At 48.7% G+C, this 24,809-nt stretch overlaps 1 protein-coding gene across 1 annotated transcript; it reads left to right on the forward strand.

Moving 5' to 3' along the window:
- The first annotated feature begins 300 nt into the window (after positions 1–300).
- SRSF3 (serine and arginine rich splicing factor 3) lies at positions 301–9,535 on the forward strand. Its single transcript, XM_039537900.1, has 6 exons — positions 301–428; positions 1,428–1,635; positions 3,273–3,407; positions 5,546–5,584; positions 6,978–7,064; positions 7,374–9,535. The coding sequence occupies exons 2-6, from the start codon at positions 1,430–1,432 to the stop codon at positions 7,399–7,401; spliced, it is 495 nt and encodes a 164-aa protein (XP_039393834.1). The 5' UTR covers positions 301–428; positions 1,428–1,429; the 3' UTR covers positions 7,402–9,535.
- Positions 9,536–24,809: the final 15,274 nt, after the last annotated feature.

The raw sequence follows: 24,809 nt of genomic DNA on the forward strand, positions 1-24,809 counted from the left end.
CCATTATAGACAGACCAATTGGGGTCTGGCGCTGAACCCCCTGGTGTTGGGGTGTCAGAGTGGGGGCAGCATCTTACCCTCATGACTTTGCACATTAACCACAGCCTCCGCCCTGGGTCCCCAATGGGCCCCAGGTCTGGGGTCTGGCGCTGGCCCTGCAGGACGATGGGAGGGGGAAGGGCCGGCACGGGCCCCATTCAGGAAGCAGGCGAAGGCGGGTTCCATGGAACTGTCACTCCTTTGAGAGGCGCTCTGTGATTTGACAGTCGGCTGGGCACGTGGTGGCAGGGTGGGGCTATATAAGTCCGGGCAGGGAAGGCGGGGGCCGCCATTTTGTCCAGTGAGGAGAAGCAGAGCGGGAGCCTGTTTAGGATCGAGTCGGCTGCAGCGTAGCGCGTGCTCCCTTCTCGCGCCCACCCCGGGATTCGGTGAGCGCCTCACCTGGGGGTCAGGGTCGGGCTGACCCGGGGCCGGGCACCGCGGTGGGGCGGATGGAGGCGTCAGGCCCCGCCGGCGCCGAACAAAGAGCCGCCGCCATTTTGTGTGGCCGGCCCGGGCGGCGGCCGCTCTGTTGATGGACCCGGGCGGGGGCGCAGCGGGGCGATAATCCTCGAGGAGCGAACGCGACCCGCCCCCCGCGCGACGAGACGAGGCCTGGCTGGGCGAGAGGCGCCGCGGGGGGTCCGGGAGAGGATTATCGGGGGCGGACCTGGGTGGCGCCCCCTTCCCAGCTGGGCTTCCTGGGGTGGGTGCTGGCTTAGGGAGCGCGGGGCCTCCCGCCAGGCTGCGCGGGGAGGGGTGTCCCCGCTCTCCGTGCAGCCCGGGCGGGGAGGGACAGGCTGGTCGGACATGCCCGGCCTAGGCCGGATGGGTCCCTTCTGCGGCGGGCGCCTGGGGCCTGCCCCGGGTCCCCTCTGCGGCGGCCTGCCCCGATCCTGCCCCTGGATGCGCAGATCCGCTTCGCGCGCTGCTCCGAGAACAATGGAGCCCGCGGCACGCGAGGGCTGCGGCGCCCCCTGCAGGTTTTGCTGGTGCCAACTTTCCAGACCCGACATTTAAACGCGGGGGGGGGAGGTTCCTAATAACCTGTAGCTAATAACACATCTAGAAGAAAAACTCGAGCCTCTAGAGTTCAGCATAGCTTGATTCCACCTGTAACTGGCATAGTCGCCAGGGGTTAAAGAACCACAGGTCCGATGTTCTTTTCTTGAAGTTAACTAACTTGAGTTAAAATCCTAGTGAAGACAAGTCTGTTTATAGTTTTAACACAAATTAACCTGCTGGGAGCCTAATCTTAACACTTCATTCTGTATCTCTGCTGTGGTTTCTGGGTGCAGTACTTTTTAGGTATCTAGGCCAAAATACTGTACTTATCTGTAGGTTGAATGAAAGTAAAAAAAAATTTACTTTCACTATTTCTCTTCTAGTGATGCATCGTGACTCTTGTCCGCTGGACTGCAAGGTTTATGTAGGTAACCTTGGAAACAATGGCAACAAAACTGAATTGGAACGAGCTTTTGGCTACTATGGACCACTGCGCAGTGTGTGGGTTGCTAGAAATCCTCCTGGCTTTGCTTTTGTTGAATTTGAAGATCCCCGAGATGCAGCTGATGCAGTGAGAGAACTAGATGGAAGGTAAAACTTGCTTTTTAGGCTGTGCAGTTAATTTAACTAAAACTAATTGCTATAGACAGTATTAAGCAACTTGTATTCACACTTAAAACTGACCACGATCGAGTAACACTGAAACATCATGGTGTTGAGTTTCTTAATCATGTAGTTGTTGGTTAGTATTACTTACCGACTAATTTAATTTATAATGCAGAGTAACCATTTTAATTGAGGTGGTTAACTGTAAAAATAAGCTTTTTCATAGATAATGTGTTCATATTTTTGGTCATTGAAGCCAGATCTAGAATCATTTGCTTGTGTAATAATGTTGGTTAAGGGTGTGATTCATTATATTTAACTGGAAAAGCCCTAGTGTAGAGGCATTTATACCAGCAAAGAAGTCGTTTTGCTGCTATAGTTTTTCATTTTGGGAATTGGTATAGGAAATGTTTTGTTGGTATAAGTTGATATATTTGCTGATATAATGACAAACCTTTTCTAGTATAGACTTGGCTTGAGATTGGAAATTTGAAATACCTGAACACATCTAGAAGAAATACTTGAGCCTCTAGAGTTCAGCCTAGTTTGATTCCACCTGTACTTGGCATATGGGGCACAAGAGATTGACACTAAGTCAATAACACTTCATTTTGAGTTGAAGGGAATTTTTAGTTTTTGTGAAATAACTTATGAATACTATTAAATACATGTAACACTTCAGAAGTGCCTGGTGTTTGATCATTGCTTTTAAAATGGAGCTAAGATTAAAATTTGAAATGCATGAGAACAAAAATATATTTGAATTTTGAGCTATTAAATATCGTTTAAAATACTGATATAAAAACATTTGCATTTTGACTGCCAATCAGATTTGAATGTATTATAAACAGCTGAGCAACCTTCCTTGATTTTAAATTCACAGGTCTCTATAGCAACAGAGTACACACTTCACACTAAACCATAGTGCAGTGGTTCTCAAAGTTTTGCGCTGGTTACCCCCTTCACATAGCAAGTCTCTGTGTGACCCCTCCTGTTCATTTTTTATATATTTAACCATAGGGAAAGCACGGTTTGGGGTGGAAGACCCCCTGCCATAGTGCAGTTATGATTTCCGTAAATTGTACCTGAGTGTTAAATGCTGTCCCTTCATCTCAATCAAATTTAAAAATGAATTGATTTAGTTTTCTTGTAAAATCCTCTTATAGGGAGAGAGGAGATGCAGGATTTTTTGTTTTCTCAGAAATATTAGGGAAGCTATTTTTGTTCTAGAGTATACAATAAAATCTACTTCAATTAATTAAATCAGATTTTTATCTTGACAGAAGACAAATGCTGTGAAGATATAAAACTGCAGCGTTCACTAAAATCGATCCTCTTTGGTTTCCAGATGTATATAAACTACCATTTGAGTTAACGAAGTCAAATCTGTAAAATCCATGTCCAGAAGGTTCTGTCTCCCTGTTTAAGTAGCTTTGGACATGAGGCTCTGGTCACTTGTGAATTTTAAATCTTTTTATATTGCACTCATTAAGATAGCTGAGTGCCTTATATATTTGACTAAATGTACACAAGAAATGTTTCCCTTCTCCAATGCTAGGTCAGTGTGTCTTCAGTGCAGACAGATTTGTTGCTTGGAGCATTAACAGTAAACTTTTTTCCAGAACGCTCTGCGGGTGCCGTGTCAGAGTGGAGCTGTCTAATGGTGAAAAACGGAGTCGTAATCGTGGTCCGCCTCCCTCATGGGGTAGGCGTCCTCGAGATGATTATCGCAGAAGAAGTCCTCCTCCTCGCCGCAGGTACCCTAGGTCAAAGATCATGTATAGAGCTGTTGAAATTACCACTTAGCATCATAGAAGCAGGCTTTCTTTAAAGCATGTTGATGGGTAACATCTTAAACATCCTGATCACAATTCGGAGATGCCAGACACTATATAAAAAATCAAGGTGAACATAAATTGTATTGAACGTTGGCTTTTGTCCTTAGGTCACTGTGTAAGTTGATAGTCAGCGCCCTCTGCCCCGGACTTACCCTTTTCCTTCCTAAAATCTGCACATCTTCTAGTCCCTTTCCCTTTCTTCCCATACATCTACTTAGGCTGTTCCCTTTCCTTTACTCCATAATGGCAAACATTACATACAGCAACGTAGCTTTTCCATGCAAGTGCATTTCTCCACTTCGCAGCAATTCAAATATTTGTCATGCAGGCAGCTGTTTAATAATGGTAAAACAAGTAACAGTTGCGTTTTAAATGTACAAATCTAATTTGACCCTAGTAAAGAATTTAAAAGTCTTGTGACAATCTGTCACTTGAGTTTTGCAAACTCAAATCTAAAATATAGCAAGGTTTTTAGTAAAGGCCTATATTCCTTGGACGCAGACTAAATTGTCTGGATGTTCTGTAATGGTGCACGTCTCACACCTACAACATGGTTCATACAGGACTGAATTTACCTATTGCAGGTGAGTGAAGTCCTCACAGGATAAGCTTGAAACCATGTCCCTTTTGCTGTTTTTTTAAAAAAAAAAAACCACAATAGGAGTATGTTAGCTGATAGATGGTTGTACTGATGGCTTGTTTTTCATTTTTTATGCTTTTTGGTCCATCTATTAATAAAAATGAACCCGTTACAGAGTCACCATCATGTCTCTTCTCACCACCCTCTGAGTCTGCATTAGCCAGTCAACTAGCCCTTTCAGCGTCATGTGACCAGCGCGCCCCATTCAGCTTGGCTGGTGTCGTTTCACATGACCCAGGCATGGCCAGTCGTCAGGTTGCACCGCCCTTTGGTTCCCGAGCATGCTGTTTTCTCTCAGCCTTCTCTCCAACCTTAACCAAATCGGCAGCAGCCACCTCGACCGCCCACACATTCCCGGCCAATCAGCTCAGCTGTTTATTTACCAAATGTCTTCACAACAACTACAGCAGCAGCCTTCGGCTAACAAAAAAGCAGGAAAAATCCACAACACCCCCTTCGCCAACCAACTAAATACAACGCAACATCTGGCAAAACCTTTTCAGCAAATTCTTCTTGGCAGTCAGTCCGGCAGCCTCACCTCACCATTTCTAGCTTGTTGAAACCAAAAACTAGTAAGTTTTTCCTGCTTATACAGTTTACTGCTGGTTAAAATAAGGAGTAAGCGGCTTATAAGTAATTATTTTTCTCAATCAAAGGCTGGCTGTGCATAATTGAGTGGTAACGTACATATGTTGCTTGAATAAAACTTTTAAGGGTGATGAGGAAACTTTTTAATGTAAATGGAACCAAAAGTAAATGAGGTATATTTGCATGTGAGATGCCAAACTAAATTTTTAATAGCTCTAACAAATTTAGCTTTTCCTTGCAAATCTGCCAAGTCCTATCACCTTTAAATGGTTTTACTAACCGTTTTCAAAACTTAAAACAATTACTTTTTTGGGATGAACTGGGCCAAGCTAAGGTTTTTAAGTCTAAACACACTCTATGGCATTTCAGAGAATGCCCATCACAAATATGCAGTTCTAATGTAGCACTTAATGGCATATCAGTATTTACACAGAGCGCATTTTCACTTTTTCTCCACTTGGTATCTTTTATCTTGTCATGGACCTTTTTGGCTTGCATGGGTTCCAAAACATTGGTTTTTTGGAACCACTTGTGGGACTTTGGTGTGGTGTTCTGGGCAGTGGATTTAGTTGAAATGGAAGTGTTGCATTGGACAGGTCTGCTGTGAAGCATTAAGTTAAAGTGAATTCTTGGTTGCAAAAGTGCTTTTCACACTGAGCTTTGTTTTACTGTGTTATCTTTCCATACATTTTTACTGGACGATGGGTGCCAGTTGTTTCTTGGCACGTTCACTGGGCCCAACAGTGAGTTTGACAAGTTGGGAAATACCTCATCCCATTAATGCTAAAGAAATTGATAAAAAGGCTCATTTTTCTATTTCTGGTTCTAGATCACCACGAAGGAGAAGCTTTTCTCGTAGCCGCAGCAGGTAAGCAACAGTTGGCTAAACATGGCTCTACTGTTCTATCCAGAGTGCTTTCTAAGGAATCTTTTTTAGTAAAATCCTTGGTTATATTCACTCAAGTGTCATATTTAAAATAGTTCTGCTGATACAGAACATAAAAGTTTTAAGACTTGGTAAATGTTCCAAAAAACACTTACTAAAGACTGTTTTTTTTTTAAAGGGTTCCAGGGTTGATGGGGGCAGGGGGAGGGAAAGCATTTCCATTACTCTGGATTTGCTCCATCATTGCTAGGTTTCTAGCATTACTGCATGTGTGGCAGTAATACACTGTTTCCTTGTTGCTACACTGCTTCCCTCTGCTGTGTTGAGACACTCTCAAACTGTTGGGGGAAATTGATGGTCCCCCAAGGCTGTCCCAGTCATGAAGTGGACTGCCTCTAGAGTTTTATTTTTCACTTCAGAGCACTCATAGGAAAAGTTGCATCCATCACTAAAATGCATTAGTTCAGGGGTAGGCAACCTATGGCACGCATGCCGAAGGCGGCACTCGAGCTGATTTTCAGTGGCACTCACACTGCCCAGATCCTGGCCACCCATCCAGGGGGCTCTGCATTTTAATTTAATTTTAAATGAAGTTTCTTAAACATTTTAAAAACCTTATTTACTTTACATACAACAATAGCTTAGTTATATATTATAGACTTATAGAAAGAGACCTTCTAAAAATGTTTAATTGTGTTACCAGGATGCGAAACCTTAAATTAGAGTGAATAAATGAAGACTTGGCACACCACTTCTGAAAGGTTGCTGACCCCTGCATTAGTTTCTTGGAATATAAAGCTGCTTTGACAGCATGTAGCTACATGATACAGCAGTTGGTTGGGCACAAGAAACTATCAGATGGAAACCAGTGGGCTCTAGTACTATAGTACTGTGCATGTAATTTTTAAAATTTGATTAAATATAAAAATGTAAGTATGCAGTAGGAGTTTTAAGCAATATCAGAATTCAAGCTGATTCCTCTAACTACATGAGGAAGGAGAGGCAACTGTCTTTATTAATGGATAAGTTTCCTGATTAAATAGTTCCAAACTTTACAGAGAATGTGATTCTTTTTAATGAGGTAATAGAATTGTACACTTAATGCAGTGCTGAACTAGCCATGCTAAACATAAGACAATGATTTTTGAAAAAGGCAATTTGATGTAAGAAACTAATGTGGTGCTCAAATAGTACATTGCAAAGATGGAAAGGCCTGCAATTTTCTTGTTGGCTTTAGCTGTAAGACACTTGACCTTACTTTACATGTTTCTTTGCACAGTAATGGGTCCTTCATGCATATTCATTCTCTTGTAATATAATCCAGTTAATCTTCTCACTTGTGTGTGGATATTCATCTTTCATTGTAACCTCATAGGTCCCTCTCTAGAGACAGAAGAAGAGAGAGATCACTTTCGCGGGAGAGAAATCACAAGCCTTCCCGTTCCTTTTCCAGGTCTCGTAGGTAAGAATATGTTGCATCTTCAGATTTCACTTGCTATTTAATTTTGAAAGGCTTATGCCATATCGATTCAGTGACTGAAAGCTCTGCTACAGGGAACACTTTTCTTTAGTGCTTTAGGTAAGTTCTTTTCTCAAGGAACTTATAAACATATCAACTGACCTTAGGTTACAACTTCATCCACTCAGTTTTTTAAAGTACTTTCCAAAAGTTTCAAGTACGTAATTTAGAGTTGTACTGGAAGTAACTTCCCCAAGTAAAATAGTTTTAGAGATGGAACTAAATTTTATTAATGTTCATTCTCTTATTTAGTCGTTCCAGGTCAAATGAGAGAAAATAGGACTTCAGGAGGAGCTGTGTACAGGAAGTCATTAGATCTGAGCACAGGAGGGAGGAGTATGTACAGAACATTGTGTTTTGTTGGAGACTTCATAAAGCTTGGTGCATTTTTAAAATGTTTTAGCTGTTGAACTTGCTTTGTTTCTTGTATCTTGTAACAGGTGACAAATGTAAAGATGTGAATCTGTATATGGTTCTGAACAGATCATATGATTTGTAATAAAACTTCTTGTTTTACAATGTACCCGTATGCTTAACTTTCATTTGCCTTGAGTGGTGTTCAACTTGTCTTGCATAGACAAATATATTTCTAGTTTCTCTATTCTGTCCTGGAATCTTTTCTGGGTATCAGATGTAGATAACTTTTGAAAGGAAGGTTGCAGTGAATATTCATTGTAATAAACATCTGTTACGACATCAGGCTATTAGTTTATCCAGAACACAAGATGGTGATTCCTAGTAGTTTTTGGAAAGAAGGCAGAAATTGCAAACCAGTAGAAAGTCTGAATTGCAGGTAGTTTTGTACAGAACTTTTGGGGGAGTTCTGTTGATTTCCTACATTGGAACTCTGAAGAGCTACATTATGTAAAATGTATATTTTTATCCCTTGAGCCTAGATAATTTTTGTACTTAATGTGATTAGAGCATTTTTTTAAATACGTGATAGCCTAAAATGCAAGCTGTTTGGTTAACCATATGTTACAGAATTTCTGAGCAGACCAAATTACACAACTGGAGTGGATGGCTTGAGCGCATATGGGTACATTGTAGAAGTGAAAAACATTACTGTGCAAGAATTTTCATGTCACTTGTAAAATGTTTTGTGAAATCCTTGGGATTAAAGTTTTTGGTTACAAATTTGTTGTAAGCATTTAACTTTTGAGTCTCTTAACACATTTCTATGCAGAACATTTAAATCGGGATGGTTTAGGCACACCTTAGTTCTAATCTAATACTGTTTCAAGGTAAAGGGAGTCAAATTGCAGTTATTTAAATTTAATATTTGGAATAATTAGCTAGTGCTACATTTCAGTTGTAAAATGCAAGTCATTGAGAAGCCCCATGCTGCTTAGAAATAGTTAACTGTGCTCAATGACTTAACAAGGCTGGGTCTATGATCCTATGATGATGGCTGGGCAGTCTGTCAGGATTACTCTTAAATTCAGTGCTTAGTGTTGTGCTTCTCAGTAATGAGACGCTTGTTAAAAAACACTTCATATATCTAGGGTGTTGATTTCCCATAATTGAGTTGGCAGCCTGTTTAATAACCAGAGATTCAGAATTTGTCAACCTAGCTTTATCATGTATGTCCATGAGACTTAAAATTGCTTGTCTGTAATCTGAAGTCTTGCATGGAGGTTTCACCTGGGGTGTAAAAAATAATTCATGGCATGATTCAAGTGTAATTAGAGCGCCAAACTGCATAATGCTCCTTTTCTTCCTATGTCTGGGGGGGAAATGGTACATCATTCTTTGATTTTTGTGCATTTAGATTAAATCCATCATACTTTGAACAATCTTGTGGTTTAATTTCCTGAAATGTCTCTAAATGATGCAGCAGTCTTCTTACTTTAATCTTGAAGTTTTAATGCAAGGAATTGTTTATACTAGTACCATTCTACTCTGACCTTTTATTCACAAGAAAAATACAGCTGTTAGGTGTTAACTCATTCCATTTTATTATCACAATATACAATTAATCACTCATTAGTAGCAGCTTCAGTTCTCAGAGGTTGGCATCCATGTCTTACCCATCTGATGTAGCAGGGCTTATTTCTGACTGACATCAAGTAAAAAAAATTAGTCCTTGGTAATTTAGCAAAAAACACTGCTCATGGTTGCTTTTTTAATCTTTCTGCATAAACTGATAGCACCCTCGAAAAAAGTAGGCAAACCAGTCAGTAGGCAAGTATTTTCAGTTTGATTGCTGCAATCTGGCTAGAACAAATCTTACACTCCCTTTAAAAACTCCTAAACTGTATACACAAATGGGATAGTCATGCCTACCTTTGTAGAATTTCAGTGGTTATTAAACTACAGTGCTTTTCTGGATATGATTGACTACTTTTTAAAGGTATTTTTAATTATAGGAAATGAATTGTTGCATTGTAATAAAAGCTGCATCTGTGCATGAACTTGCTCTCTAATCTTGACATTTTAGATAACATTCTAAAATGACCAAATTTTCAAAAGGTCAAGCTTGAGTATTGGTTTTTGCATGCCCAGCATGATACCTCGGTCTCTTCCAGAAGAGCAGAGAACATACAGGTCTTGTGGACTTGAGCTGGAGTTTGATTCTGGGGTTTCTCAAATTAGGCAGTCTCACATGACCATGTTGAACCACTGGGCAGCTAGTGGGTTTGGATTTAGCTATCTGGGAGGTTACCCTACTATGTATTGTATGTTACTGTTACTGACTTTGATTCATGGTATATCCTTTGTGTCAAACTCCTTACTACTCATTTGGTCTCTGTGCATGGGGAGACTTTTTTATACTAGAAAAGCACCCAGACACCTGTGTGAAAATGACCTGGATCTGTGGTTCTCAACCTTTTCCACCCTACTATACCCCTTTCAGGAGTTCAACTTATGTACCCCACATTTTACTTCACTTAAACTACTTGCATACAAAAATGTCATGCACCAGTACTGACATTGCTTGTGTTAGTCTGTATGAAATTTTAGTTTGTACTGACTTTGCTAGTGCTTTTTATGTAGCTTGTTGTAAAACTAGGCAACTATCTCGATAATTGGGGCAGCCCCTGGAACTACTGACCTGGATGATTTAATGTCCCAAATCAGAACTGTTCCTTTCCTCCCTCCTCTGCTCTCAGCAATTTGTACAGGGGTTGCCACTGGGATGTTTACATTATTCACAGCTTCCTGGGAGTGAGCTTTCATTAAAACTGTTAAATTCAGCACTTCAGGTAGCCTTTACCTGTCAACACTTGTGGAGTCAAAACACCTGCATTGTGATTTATAGAAAGTAGTGTCTGACAAGGCCACTCCTTCCCCTTCCAATCCTGGAGAGTTCCTAGGATATAAAATGAAGTGTTCCAACCAACCTTCAGTCTCACTGCCAAAGGTGCATCAAGCTTGGATTGCACACACTGTCCTCAATGTTTTCCTTTCCCCCACCTGCTTTTCCAGCTCTGGGTGCAAATTTTGTTTAGTCAAGTGCTCAGTCAGGGTTTTTAAAGAAAGAGCTGGCCAGCTGGCATAGGCTTTGGGAGTGTCTCACAAACATCTGCTGATGGGAGGCTGGTCTGCGAAGTCTGGCCATCTCTAAGTTCCACATCTACCTGAGGATCTGGTCTCCAGGTCTCAGATTGACCTAGAAGACCGGGGTATGGCTACACGGGCGATTTGCAGCGCTGGAAAGCCTCCACCAGCGCTGCAATTAGTAAGTGGCCACACCTGCAAGGCACTTCCAGCGCTGCAACTCCCTGGCTGCAGCGCTGGCCGAACACCCCTCTCGGCATGGGGAATAAGGATTCCAGCGCTGGTGCTGCAGCGCTGGTCATCAAGTGTGGCCACACACCAGCGCTGTGATTGGCCTCCAGGGAATAAGGTGTATCCCAGAATGCCTGTTCAGCCACTCTGCTCATCAGGTCAGACTCTACTTCCCTGGCCTCAGGTGACCCGCCCTTTAAATGCCCTGGGAATTTTAAAAATCCCCTTCCTGTTTGCTCAGCCAGGTGTGGAGTGCAATCAGTGAATCTTTACAGGTGACCATGCCTCCACGTGGCAAACGAGCCCCAGCATGGAGCAATGGCAAGCTGATGGACCTCCTCAGTGTTTGGGGTGAGGAATCTGTGCAGGCACAGCTGCGCTCTAGCCGTAAGAATTATGATACCTTTGCCCAGGTATCGAGAGCCATGATGGAAAGGGGCCATGAGCGTGACGCGGTGCACTGCAGGGTAAAAATAAAGGAGCTGCGGAGTGCCTATTGCAAAGCACGCGAGGGAAACCGCAGATCCGGCGCTGCCCCCACGACCTGCCGGTTTTACAATGAGATGGATGCGATTTATGGGGGTGACCCCTCTGTAAATCCAAGGACCACAATGGACAGTTCAGAGCCGGTAGGGGAGGGGGAGGGGGAGGGGGAGGCAGACAGTGAGGCTACTGTGGTGGGGGAAGCCAGCCCAGAGGAGGCATGCAGTCAGGAGCTCTTCTCAAGCCAGGAGGAAGCTAGCCAGTCGCAGCCCCTGGAACTTGCTGCAGAAGAATCACAGGAGCAGGTCCCAGGTAAGCAGCTTTTATTGCAATGCAAAGGTTTTGGGAGAGGAGGGGGATGGTATGGCTGCATGCCTGCATGCCTAGACATGGAATATCCCATTGATGTGGTCTATCACGTCACAGTAATCTGCCTCTGTAATCTCTTCAAAAGTTTCTGCAAGAGCATAGGCAATTCACGTGACCAAGTTTAAAGGGAGAGCCATTGTGGTCCCTGTCCCATTCAGGCTAACGCGTCCGCGCCACTGTTCCAGGAGGGGTGGGGGAACCATGCTTGCACAGAGGCACGCTGCATACGGACCCAGGCGGAATCCGCATTGTTGTAGGAGACCCTCCCTTGCTTCTTTGGTAACCTGCAGAAGGGAGATATCTTCCAGTATTAGCTCCTGTGGGAAATGGAGGGAGTGTTTCAGTGCTGGTTTCCCCAACTGCATAGCGTGGCAGGCAGTAACCCCAGGGTTAACAAAGCCCCGAAACAGGCAGCCTAGCCATGAAGCAAGAAGCACCCTGCTCGAGCACACCGCGGAAGGCAACCCCAGGGTTAATTCCTGAGGGAGAAAACCCCAGGGTTAATTACCATTACCATTTCTGGGAGGCTGTGAATTCTCTAGCAGTTGCTGAAATGTGTGAGGAATGCTTGTGAGACTTTAAAATAACTTCAGATTATACACAATGGAAGCTCTCTTAAAATGTATTGTTTGCTGCATTTTTACAGTGACCTTGAGTAGTCCTGGGCCAGTCTTATCAGTGACTGAAAGAAAGCTGCAAAACCTGAGGAGAAAACCTAACAAGAGCAAAGAAGAACTGTTGAAGTCAGTAATGAACCAGTGTGCAACAGAGAATAAAAATGCGCAGGAATGGAGAGAAAAGATGCATCACTGGAGGCAAACAGAAAGCAGGAGAAAGGCGTTGACGCTGAAGAAAACCACGAGGCAGCTTATAAACCTCATTGCGCGCCAAACAGACTGTATGCAGTCAATGGTAGCAATGCAGGCAGAGCACTACCGTGCCAAACCCCCAACCTCCCAAACCTCTTTCCCCTATGCACCAATGTCAGCTCCAAGTCCCGTTCCCCAGCATCCAGGTTCTTACCTACACCATCACCAGCTGCCCCTGACACCTGTACGGTCACCTATGAGCCCAGAGAACTACGACCCTTACCCTCTGCACTCAACCCCCATCACCATGCAACAGTACAATCCTGAGGTGCACAGCACTCCTGGCAGTACATATGCAAAACCATGAAGGTACAGTTCAACAACCAACCCCCCTGCCCGTGTACTTCCTTTTTTTTAAATAAATGATTTCTTTGATTATGAATCAGTTTTTATTATTGCATAAAGTGAAAGATAACAAACCCCAATGAAAACACAGGTAACAAACATCAAGGAAAACACAGCCACTTAAAAGCACTGTAACCAGTGCACGTCACTCCTGGTCAAGGCAAAAAAACATTACTGTTGGCTTTCAGCCTCAAATTTCTCCCTCAAGGCATCCCTAATCCTTGTTGCCCTGTGGTGGGCGTCTCTAGTAGCCCTGCTGTCTGGCTGTGCAAATTCAGCCTCCAGGAGTTGCACCTCGTTGGTCCATGCCTGGCTGAATGCTTCACCCTTCCCTTCACAAATAATATGGAGGGTACAGCACGCGGATAGAACCGCAGGGATGCTGCTTTCCCCCAAATCTAGCTTCCCATACAAACATCTCCAGCGAGCTTTTAAACGGCCAAAAGCACACTCCACAGTCATTTGGCATCGGCTCAGCCTGTAGTTGAAACGGTCCTGGCTCCTATTCAGCTTCCCTGTATATGGTTTCATGAGCCAAGGCATTAATGGGTAAGCGGGGTCCCCAAGGATCACAATGGGCATTTCAACGTCCCTTACTGTTATCTTTCGGTCTGGGAAAAATGTACCTTCCTGCATCTTCCTGAACAGGCCACTGTTCCGAAAGATGCGTGCATCATGCACTTTTCCAGGCCAGCCTGTGTAAATATCAATGAAACGCCCACGGTGATCCACAAGCGCCTGGAGAACCATAGAGAAATACCCCTTGCGATTAATGTACTCGTAGGCTAGGTGGGGTGGTGCCAGAATAGGAATATGCGTCCCATCTATTGCCCCTCCACAGTTAGGGAAACCCATTTCTGAAAAGCCATCCACAATGTCCTGCACGTTCCCCACAGTCACGGTTCTCCTCAGCAGGATGCGATTAATGGCCCTGCAAACTTGCATCAACACGATTCCAACGGTCGACTTTCCCACCCCAAACTGGTTCCCGACAGACCGGTAGCTGTCTGGAGTTGCCAGCTTCCAGATTGCAATAGCCACCCGCTTTTCCACCGTCAGGGCAGCTCTCAATCTTGTGTCCTTGCGCGCAGAGTGGGGGCGAGCTCAGCACACAGTCCCATGAAAGTGGCTTTTCTCATACGAAAGTTCTGCAGCCACTGCTCGTCATCCCAGACTTCCATGACAATGTGATCCCACCACTCACTGCTTGTCTCACGAGCCCAAAAGCGGCGTTCCACGGTGCTGAGCATTTCCGTTACCGCCACAAGCATTTTCATGTCACCCGCTTTAGGAAAATCCATATCATCAGACTCCTCACTGTCACTTTGGAGCTGAAGGAGGAATAGCTCAACTGCCAAACGTGATGTGCTGGCGACAGTCAGCAGCAAATTCCTCAGCAGCTCAGGCTCCATTTCACAGCGTGCTGAACTGACAATGGCAAGAAACGTGGACGGCGAAACTGAGACTGCTGGGAAGTGAAGCGATGCACCACGGGGCGTTGGAACAGGAAGCGGAATGACCCACACACTTCCTTCCCCTTCCCACAATACTCAGCGCCAAAACGGCGCCAAAACGGGATGAGGTGCTCTGTGGGATAGCTGCCCACAATGCACCTCTCAGTACAGCGCTGGAAATGCTGCCAATGTGGCCACACTGCAGTGCTGGTAGCTGTCAGTGTGGCCACACTGCAGCGCTGGCCCTGCACAGCTGGACAACCAGCGCTGCAAACTACCAGCGCTGCAAACCGTAAGTGTAGCCATACCCCTAGTTATGTACCTAAACTGATTGGCTGTCAGATCAGTTTCAGCAAAGCATGGAGCCAGGGCTGTAAAACCAGGATCCTGATTTGGCAACCAAGCCTGGATCTGGAGCTGAAAAACTCAGCTCTCCATGTAACAGCCACCTGGTGCTGGAGCTGCAAAAGCCAGACCTGGATCTACAACAATGCACAGATCCTGAGCTGTATTTTTTTTAAAGGAAAAGGATCCAGATTTGACAGCTGAGTACAAGCCTATAGCAGACAGCTATGGATCCAGAGCCAGAAACCAAGCCTGTATCTAGATCTGATAACATGGATCTAGGGCATGAGTCTGGATTCAGATTTGACAGCCAAATATGAAGGACCAAATGAAATTAATAGGCAGGTTTAAAACTAACAAAAGGAAGTAGTTACTTACACTACACACAGTCAACCCATGGAACTTGTTACCAGGGGATGCTGTGAAGGCTAAAACTATGACAGGATTCAGAAAAGAACTAGATACATTCTTAGAGGATAGGTCCATCAGTGGCTATTAGTCAAGATGGTCAGGGATGCAACACCATGGTCAATGTTCCTAGTCTCTGTTTGCCAGAAGTTGGGGGTAGATAATGGGATGGATCACTTGCTGATTGCTTGTTCTGTTCATTCTCTCTATAAAGAACCTGGTATTGGCCCCTGTCAGAAGACAGGATACTGGGCTAGATGGACCTTTGGTCTGACCCAGTATGGCTATTCTTATGACTGCCAAGCACAATGGGCAAGAAGAGGTCCAGTTGCTTCAGATCCAGCCAGTATGAGAATGACACCTTTGACTACTGAGAGTCAGTTGACTAGTGGTTATGTACCACTAAGGCCCCACATCTACTCACAGCACTGGGGGTCTAGTACTGCAATTCCAACACAATCATTGCAGAACTGCTTACCTTATTGATTCCATGCCCAGCCTAGTGGTCAGAACAAACCAATCCAGCATGGAAGGCCCAGATCCTCAAAGGTATTTAAATGCTTAAGTCCTCAAAACACTGGACAGGGGAAATGCATTACAAACGTCTGATCCAATCCAGGATTTCTCTTTAGAGAGGAGAAAACATTTGCTTTATTTGGCCATTTTCAGATGCACATACTCAATGTCCTGCTTGTCTGGGAGACGGTTTTTCCCCTTCTGATGCTCCATCTATCAGACCCTTCTGCTTTGAAGGCGAGAAGAGGGAGCCATCCATAGACTCTTACTATCAGAAGTTTTAGAAGCAAATTTAGTCAGTTCTGGAAAAGACGGTTACTCACCTGTAGTAACTGGTGTTCTTCGAGATGTGTTGCTCCAATCCATTCCAGTTAGGTGTGCGCGCCGCGCGTGCACGGCTTCTCGGAACTTTTTTCCCTAGCAACCCCGGCGGGCCGGCTGGCGCCCCCTGGAGTGGCGCCGCTATGGCGCTAAATATATACCTCAGCCGGCCCGTCCGCTCCTCAGTTCCTTCTTGCCGGCTACTCCGACAGTGGGGAAGGAGGGCGGGTCTGGAATGGATTGGAGCAACACATCTCGAAGAACACCAGTTACTACAGGTGAGTAACCGTCTTTTCTTCTTCGAGTGATTGCTCCAATGCATTCCAGTTAGGTGATTCCCAAGCCTTACCTAGGCGGTGGGGTCGGAGTGAGACGTGGCGGAGTGTAATACCGCAGAGCCGAAGGCTGCGTCGTCTCTAGACTGCTGCACCAACGCGTAGTGGGAGGCGAAGGTGTGGACCGAAGACCAGGTGGCCGCTCTGCAGATGTCCTGGATGGGGACATGGCTCAGGAAGGCGGCTGACGAGGCGTGCGCTCTCGTAGAATGAGCGGTGAGTCGGCATGGTGTCACGTGAGCCAGCTCGTAGCATGACCTGATGCATTGAGTCACCCAGGAGGAAATGCGCTGGGTAGAGACCAGCTCGCCTTTCATGCGATCAGCGACTGCGATGAAGAGCTGGGTGGAACGCCGAAAGGACCTTGTCCTGTCGATGTAAAACGCCAGCGCCCTACGGACGTCGAGGGTGTGGAGCTGTTGTTCCCGGGGCAAAGCATGGGGCTTTGGGAAGAAGACCGGGAGAAAGATGTCCTGATTAAGGTGGAAGGCCGAGACCACCTTTGGTAGGAAGGCCGGGTGAGGACGAAGCTGCACCTTATCCGCGTGAAAGACGGTGTAGGGGGGGCCCACCGTCAACGCTCGGAGCTCCGAAACTCGCCTTGCCGATGTTATGGCAACCAGGAAGGCCGTCTTATAGGAGAGGTAGAGGAGAGAACACGTGGCCATAGGCTCGAATGGTGGACACATGAGCCTGGCCAGGACGAGGTTCAAGTCCCAGGTCTGGGCAGGGCGACGCACTGGCAGGTATAAGCGGTCGAGGCCCTTCAGGAAGCGGGAGACCATCGGATTGGAGAAGATGGTTCGACCCTCGGCTGACGGACGAAAGGCGGACACCGATGCGAGGTGGACCCGCAAGGAGGAAACCGCCAGACCCTGCTCCTTAAGGTACCATAGGTAGTCTAGGATGGTAGGGACAGGTACCACAAAGGGGTTGAGCCCTTGCTGGTCACACCAGAGCGCGAACCTCTTCCATTTCGCCATGTAGGTGGTACGAGTGGAAGGCTTTCTGCTTTCAAGCAGGACTTGTTGCACGGCCACCGAACAGTCCCTCTCTGCGTGGGTCAACCACGGAGGTACCAGGCTGTAAGATGGAGGGACTGCAGGTTCGGATGGTGGAGTTTGCCGAAGTCCTGCGTGATGAGGTCCGGCCACAATGGGAGGGTGATGGGCTCCCGAACGGAGAGCTCGAGCAGCAGGGTGTACCAATGCTGCCTCGGCCAGGCTGGAGCCACGAGTATCATGGTGGCTCGATCCCTCCGAAGCTTCTGGAGCACTCTGTGCACGAGCGGAAACGGAGGGAAGGCATAGAGGAGGTGAGTCTGCCACGGATACAGGAAAGCGTCCGACAGAGAGCCCGGCGAGTGTCCCCGGAACGAGCAGAACTGGAGACACTTCCTGTTCGCCTTGGAGGCGAAGAGGTCGACTCGGGGAAACCCCCACCTCTGGAAGATCGTGTGCGCAACGTCGGGACGGAGGGACCACTCGTGGGAGAGAAACGACCTGCTGAGATGGTCCGCCAGCGTGTTCTGCACTCCCGGAAGAAAGGACGCTTCCAGGTGAATGGAGTGGGTCACGCAGAAGTCCCACAGGAGGATCGCCTCCTTGCAGAGGGGGGACGAGCGGGCTCCGCCCTGCTTGTTCACGTAGAACATTGCTGTTGTGTTGTCCGTGAACACTGTCACACAGCGGCCTTGCAGGTTGGTCCGAAAGGTGTGACATGCAAAGCGGATCGCTCGGAGCTCGCGGACATTGATGTGGAGCGTGAGTTCGCTCGCTGACCAGAGGCCTTGAGTGTGCAGGTCTCCGAGGTGAGCCCCCCATCCGAGCGCAGAGGCGTCCGTGGTCAACGTTGCCGATGGCCGAGGAGGGTGGAACGGGACTCCGCGCACACGACCTCCGGGTCGAGCCACCAGCGGAGGGAGTCGAGAGCCGTCCTGTTGACGGTGACCACCATGTCGATGGCGTCGCGATGCGGGCGGTACACCGTCGCGAGCCAGGACTGAAACGGACGGAGGTGAAGTCGTGCGTACGCGGTGACGTACGTACACGAAGCCATGTGGCCCAGGAGGCGGAGGCATGACCGCACCGTCGTAGTTGGGAAATTGACGAGGCCCCGGATGATGGAGACCATCGTCTGGTGTCGAGCACGAGGGAGACAGGCTCTGGCCACCGTGGAGTCGAGGACCGCCCCAATGAATTCGACTCGCTGCGTCGGAATCAAAGTTGACTTCTCGGTATTGACGAGAAGACTGAGACGCCGAAAGAGGGCCAGGACCTCTACAATCTGACTCTCCACGAGTTGTCTGGACAGACCGCGGATCAGCCAGTCGTCCAGATACAGGTAAACATGTATGTGGTTCCGTCGCAGGGCTGCGGCGACGACCGCCATGCATTTGGTGAATACTCTGGGGGCGGTCGAAAGGCCGAATGGCAACACGGCGAACTGGTAGTGGGCGTCGTTGACCACAAACCAAAGGTAGCGCCGATGAGGGGGGTAGATAGCGACATGGAAGTAGGCGTCCTTCATGTCGAGGGCCGCAAACCAGTCTCCCGGATCCAGGGAGGGAATGATGGTCCCCAAGGTGACCATGCGGAACTTGGGCTTGAGTAGGTATCTGTTCAGCCCGCGAAGGTCCAGGATAGGACGTAGCCCGCCTTTCGCCTTGGGGATGTGGAAATACCTGGAGTAAAATCCCCTGCCCCGCCTGGAGGGAGGCACCTCCTCTATGGCACCCACGCTCAACAGAGTCTGGACCTCTTGTATGAGGACTTGCTCGTGAGAGGGGTCCCTGAAGAGGGACAGGGAAGGTGGGTGGGAAGGAGGGGGCGAAACAAACTGAAGACGGTATCCCGAGTGGACCGTGCTGAGCACCCAGCTGTCCGATGTTACTCGGGACCATGCCAAGAAAAAACGGGAGAGGCGGTTGTGAAATAAACGGGGAGGATCCAGAGGGGAGAGTGATGTGCAGCCCTCGTGCGTCCCATCAAAAGGGTTGCTTCGCCGCCTGAGGGGCTTTGGAAGCGGCCTGGCCCTGGTTTCGGTGGTTGCCCGATTTTGGGCCGGTCGCCGAGCCGGGTAGGGTCGGTACCGCGACTGATAGCGGGAGGGCTGCGGGCAGAATGGCCTGCGCTGCGTCACCGGCGTATGCATCCCGAGTGTACGGATCGCCACCTGGCCATCCTTTAGTGACTGGATCCGCGAATCCGTCTTCTCCGAAAACAACCCCTTGGTGTCCTGGAGAGTGAACTGGACTTCCGGAGGCAGGGTGGAAGATTGGAGCCAGGCGATGCGCCGCATCGTGACCCCTGTCGCTAAGGTCCGTGCCCCTGAGTCTGCCGCGTCGAGGCCGGCTGTAATGGAGGAGCGAGAGGATCGCCTCCCTTCCTCCAACATTGTGGTGAAATCCTGGCGGGATGTGGACGGCAGGAGGTCAGTGAACTTGGCCAGGGACGTGAGTATGTCGAACACGTATCTGGCCAGGAGGACCTGTTGGTTACCGATCCTCATCTGCAGGCCCCCTGCTGCATAGACCTTTCAGCCAAGAAGGTCCATCCGCCGTGCCTCTTTCGCCTTTGGGGCGGCGGCCGGCTGGCCGTTACGCTCCCTATCGTTAACGGACTGTACCACCAGGGAGTCCGGAGTTGGATGCACATACAAGTACTCATATCCCGTGGGAGGGACTGAGTACTTTCTTTCCACGCCCCTGGCTGTGGGGGGCACAGAAGCGGGCGTTTGCCAAATGGTGGTAGCGTTCCTCTGGACCGTGCGTACAAAAGGTAACGCAACCCGGACTGGCAAGTCCGACCCCACCACGTTCGTGATGGGGTCCTCGTCCTCCTTTACCTCCTCGACAGGGAGGTCCATGGCCGTCGCCACATGGCGGAGTAGGTCCTGATGCGCCTTCGCATCAACGGGGGGCGGCTCCCTTGATGCCGCGCCGGCCACTGCCTCATCGGGAGAGGATGAGGAGGATAACTCCTGAACGACCTCAGCCGAAGAGAGGTCCACTGCGTGGTGGGCTGGGGGTTCAGAGGGGCCGTCTGGCGCCACCGGAACGGCTGGTGGTGGGGATGGCGGTGGTCGAGATATCGACGCCTCTGGGACAGTGCGGTGGGCCCCTGGAGGCCTCGGCGGAACAGGCACAGCGTCCGACTCGTATTGTGCCCATGGGACCCAAAAACCCCACTGCTGGGCCCCGCTAGGCTGGGGTGGTGGCGTCGGAGGCGGGAGGCCATAGGCTTCTGCGCCGGAAGCGAGCGACTCAGGGCGGGAAGGCCAGGGAGGTGCCAAGGAAGGACCAGGGCATACCGCCGAGGGATGCTCTTCCCGTCGGCGCCGGGAAGGCGACCTCGCTCGACTGTCTCCACGGTGCCGGGAGCTCGACCGGTGCCGGGAGCTCGACCGGGAGTAAGATCTCCGATGTCGAGACCGACCATGGTCATCGCGGTGCCGGGAGCTCGACCGGTGCCAGGAGCTCGACCGAGAGCGCGAACTGCGACGCCTGGAGCGTCTGCGGGAGTCGCGGCGCCGGGAACGGTGCCGGGACTGAGACCGTCGGTGCCGAGCTGGTGGCAACCTCGATCTGGTGCGACGTCGGGAGTGCGACCGGTACCGCGAAGCGGAGCGGTACCGGGACTTCGATCGACGGGCTGACTGCGATCGGTGCCGCGATGGAGTGCGGTGCCGGGAACGCGATCGGCGGGACGGCAAGCTGTCGACGGTGCGGGAACGAGACCGGGACCGTGTCCGATGTCCACGCCTTGATTCCAGAGAGGGTGGCCGGACCATTGCTGCCGGTTTGCCTCTGGAGACGACAGCCCGCGCCGGCGGTGCCGGGGGCCGGAGGCCTGGAGCCTCTATGAGCTGTATCAGCTCTCGCGCGGAGGTAAATGTCTCCGGCGTCGACGGCAGCCGAGGCTCGACCACGGACGGAACCGGGGAGCGAGGCGGCGCCGGACTCGACGGCCCTTGCGGCGCCGGAGTCACAGGTGCAGTGCACTGTTTGTGCAGAGGCACCACAGGGGCTGCAGGCTGCGGAGTCGCCTTGGCGGAGTCCTGAACGCGAGCCTGAGCCAGAGCCTTCGCCAGTCGTTGTTTCCTGGCGGGCGAGAGCGAGCGGTGCCGAGTCTTCGCAACCGCTTTCTTCGCCGGCGGTGCCGCAGTCGGTGCCGGCGGTATGTCCTGCACGGGAGGCCGCGGAAGCGGCGCGGGCGGTGCCGGTGGTTGGAGGGACGCCTCCATGAGGATCTGTTTCAAGCGGCTATCTCGATCCTTGCGGGTCCGCGGCTTGAATTTTAAACAGATCTGGCACTTGTCAGTCCTGTGCCCTTCGCCCAAGCAGCGGAGACACGCGTCATGCGGGTCTCCTACAGGCATCGGTTTCTGGCACACCGTGCAGGGCTTAAAGCCCGGTGCTTTGGGCATGAGCCCGCACCAGCTAAGGCAAAAAAAGGGGGAAACCCCCCCTTTTTTAGCCTATCTATCTAACACTAACTATTGCTAACTTAACAACTATAACTAACTATGCTAACTATGTACAACAATGAACTAGAGAAAGCTAGGGACGTGAAGAGCTATCAAGCACTCCACAGTTCCAACTGCCGTCACGGGCGGTAAGAAGGAACTGAGGAGCGGACGGGCCGGCTGAGGTATATATTTAGCGCCATAGCGGCGCCACTCCAGGGGGCGCCAGCCGGCCCTCCGGGGTTGCTAGGGAAAAAAGTTCCGAGAAGCCGTGCACGCGCGGTGCGCACACCTAACTGGAATGCATTGGAGCAATCACTCGAAGAAGAACTGTCCGTTCCCTTGGCTCTGGGTAGGATCTGTTGACTTTCTCTTCGGCTCCTGGCCCATTCCTAATAGCTCAGTTGTGTAGCAGAAATTTAGCCACCCTTGGCCAGAATACCTTTTTAGCCAGTCACATCCTCAGACAGGTGTATGCTCAGAAACCTGGTTTTGGGTGGCTGAATTTCTGCTAGACAACATAGCCATTAAGATGTGGTGAGGCTCCTGGCCAGTCCCCAGGACATGAAGCTACTGTACTCCAGTCCTCACTTCTTGATCTCACAGATCCCAAGATTTCCATACTATGGAATCTCTCTAGACTCAAGAAACAGATTCCAGCATTGGGTCCAATTGTCCAAAAAGAACTGCTTATTGGCTTCAGCATTTCTTTGTAGCTAAGGAATGCAAAGGCAGAGAGAGACAGAGCTGGAATGCTTTCTCTTCTTCAGGGAATTAAAAGGCACATTGCCAAGGTTCTGCAGAGAAGATACAGAATGCCGTAGGCCCAAGTTAGATTTAGAGCAGTATACGAGATATCAGAGTAGGTCTCTTGGTACATCCTAGAACTGACATAATAGATACACTGACAGATCTGTGTGTCTTATCTATTAGAGAGGAAATTTTGTTAGGACACTAGTTGCTGGAAGCCTAGTTTTGTTAGGACACTAGTTGCTGTCTCATGGGTGTAATTTGTAAAATCGTGTGTAAAAAGGCCAAAAATGGCTGAGAACTTAACAAAAGGATGGTAACAGACCACAAATCCCAGGCAGGAGTCTGTTTGCTGGTTGCATTGATTTGTGGGGGCGGGCTGTATTGTGCCAGGAGAGTTGTGTGGATGGCAAAGGAGGGAGGAGTACAGTGAGGGGCTATGTGGTTTTGGGGTTACGTGTGCTGGTTGTGTTGTTTTGCTGGTTGTGTTGATTTGTGTCTGGGGGTATTGTGCTCGGAGATTTGCATTGATCTGTATGTGTGGCAGTTGGGTGCATGGGTGTGACAGTTGGGCTGGGTAAACCACCATCTAGGCAATCTCCCTCATACAACCACTGAAATTGGTGCATGCAAATTAGCTGTAGAGCAGGGTGGTGACTGGCTATCACAGTGGTGTCTATGCATGGCATGGGTACATGGCTTACATAGCACAGATGTAAATCAAAGTCAAAATGGCCGAGAATTTAAAAAAACTGGACCCGGGAAACCCAGCAATGACTGAACCCCTGGTGATATTCTGAACAAAAAGAGCTCTCAGCCATGCTGGTAGCTTCTGCCATTGCTTCTCCCTGGTAAACATTTTAGGCTTCAGAGTGACACACAGCGTGATATTCCTGGAATATTAGAGAGATTATTGGAATCTGAGCTACCGACCTTCCAGCTCCCAGTTCTAACCCAGGAAGGAGACTGTTCAAGTCTGGTTCTGGAGTGGTTTCACCCTGGAGGACAAAAGTGTCTAGGATTCAGTAGTGCCATTGGTAGCTTCCACCCCTCAGCATGGGTAATAGAAATACCTAAGGGTTCCCATCCTTAGCTGTTCCAAGCCTCCCTTGGATCCAGTGGAGTACATGACTCCAATGGAGCAGCTGGCCCAGCATTTCAGAAGCTCCCAGTAAACCTAACTGACGGGAATCACCTCAGGGTTGAGACCTACACTTCATAGATTCATAGAGAATCTACCCCATCCCTTGGAAAGCTGTTCAATGGTCAGTTACCCTCGGTGTAATTAACGGAAGGAACTGATGGAAGGTTGGGGCCAGCTCCCCCTTTCATACCCTCTGAACCCTCCGGGGGGGGGGGGGGAAACAGACACTACTTTCCAGAAGGTTCTGGAAGCTCATGGCACAGACACTTTGATCCCACAACTGTGGATATGCAGCAGCTCATCACGAAGGACTCCAGTAACAGATAAGTAACCTCCCTTTCCTAATTCTGCCGCTTGAATATAGGAATTCTTTTCATTCCTATTGCTTGTTGGCCTACTGCTTTCCATCCTGAAAGCATACTGGAAATGCAGGAGACATAGCTAACGGAGCAAGACAAAGATGCCATTTATTATGATAACACAGTTTGATTTATGACCAATACCTACCTACCCCCCCCCCATTAAATGTTCTGCAGCTGCTGTATAGTTACCAGTCCTGAACATAGCTTTAGTCTGTGGCTTGATTTTGCAGCTTGGGTTCGTAGCTTGTAGCGGTTCACTGGCCAGGAAAGCCAGGCACAAGGAAGGGCTGGGTCTGCCCTCCCATGTTGGCAGCAGAACGTTACCCTTTCATGCTGTGCCCACTGAGGCAGCACAAATTTGTCCAAGTGTGCTTGTCTATTGCTCTGAAGCTGTCTTGCCATTAAATCATGCCCCTTTCAATCCAGAAATCATGAAATTCCTAATAGTGACCCTGATCTCTATGCTCTCCTGGAAAAGATGGGAAAAAAAAAAAAATCTCTTCCCCTCCTCCCCGCTCTAGAAATTGCAGTCCACTGTCTTCCTCTCTGGCCTTGTCAGTACCAGCCTTTTTTCTTAAAATTTCCTGGCTCTCCCCATTGCTACATTGAAAGCTATGCACCCTGGTCGTCCTCCATCCTGAGAGAAATGGCAGTGGAAAGCACTCAGTGCACCACCCGCTTGTTTTCCTTGCTATGGGCCTTTTCAGGGACACAAAATCATTTTAAATACATTTCTTATCATTCCCCCTTCTCTTCCCTTTGCTGTGTCCCCGTCACCATAAATGATGC

Source organism: Mauremys reevesii, linkage group 4, assembly GCF_016161935.1.
Source record: "Mauremys reevesii isolate NIE-2019 linkage group 4, ASM1616193v1, whole genome shotgun sequence".
Lineage (NCBI taxonomy): Eukaryota > Metazoa > Chordata > Testudines > Geoemydidae > Mauremys > Mauremys reevesii.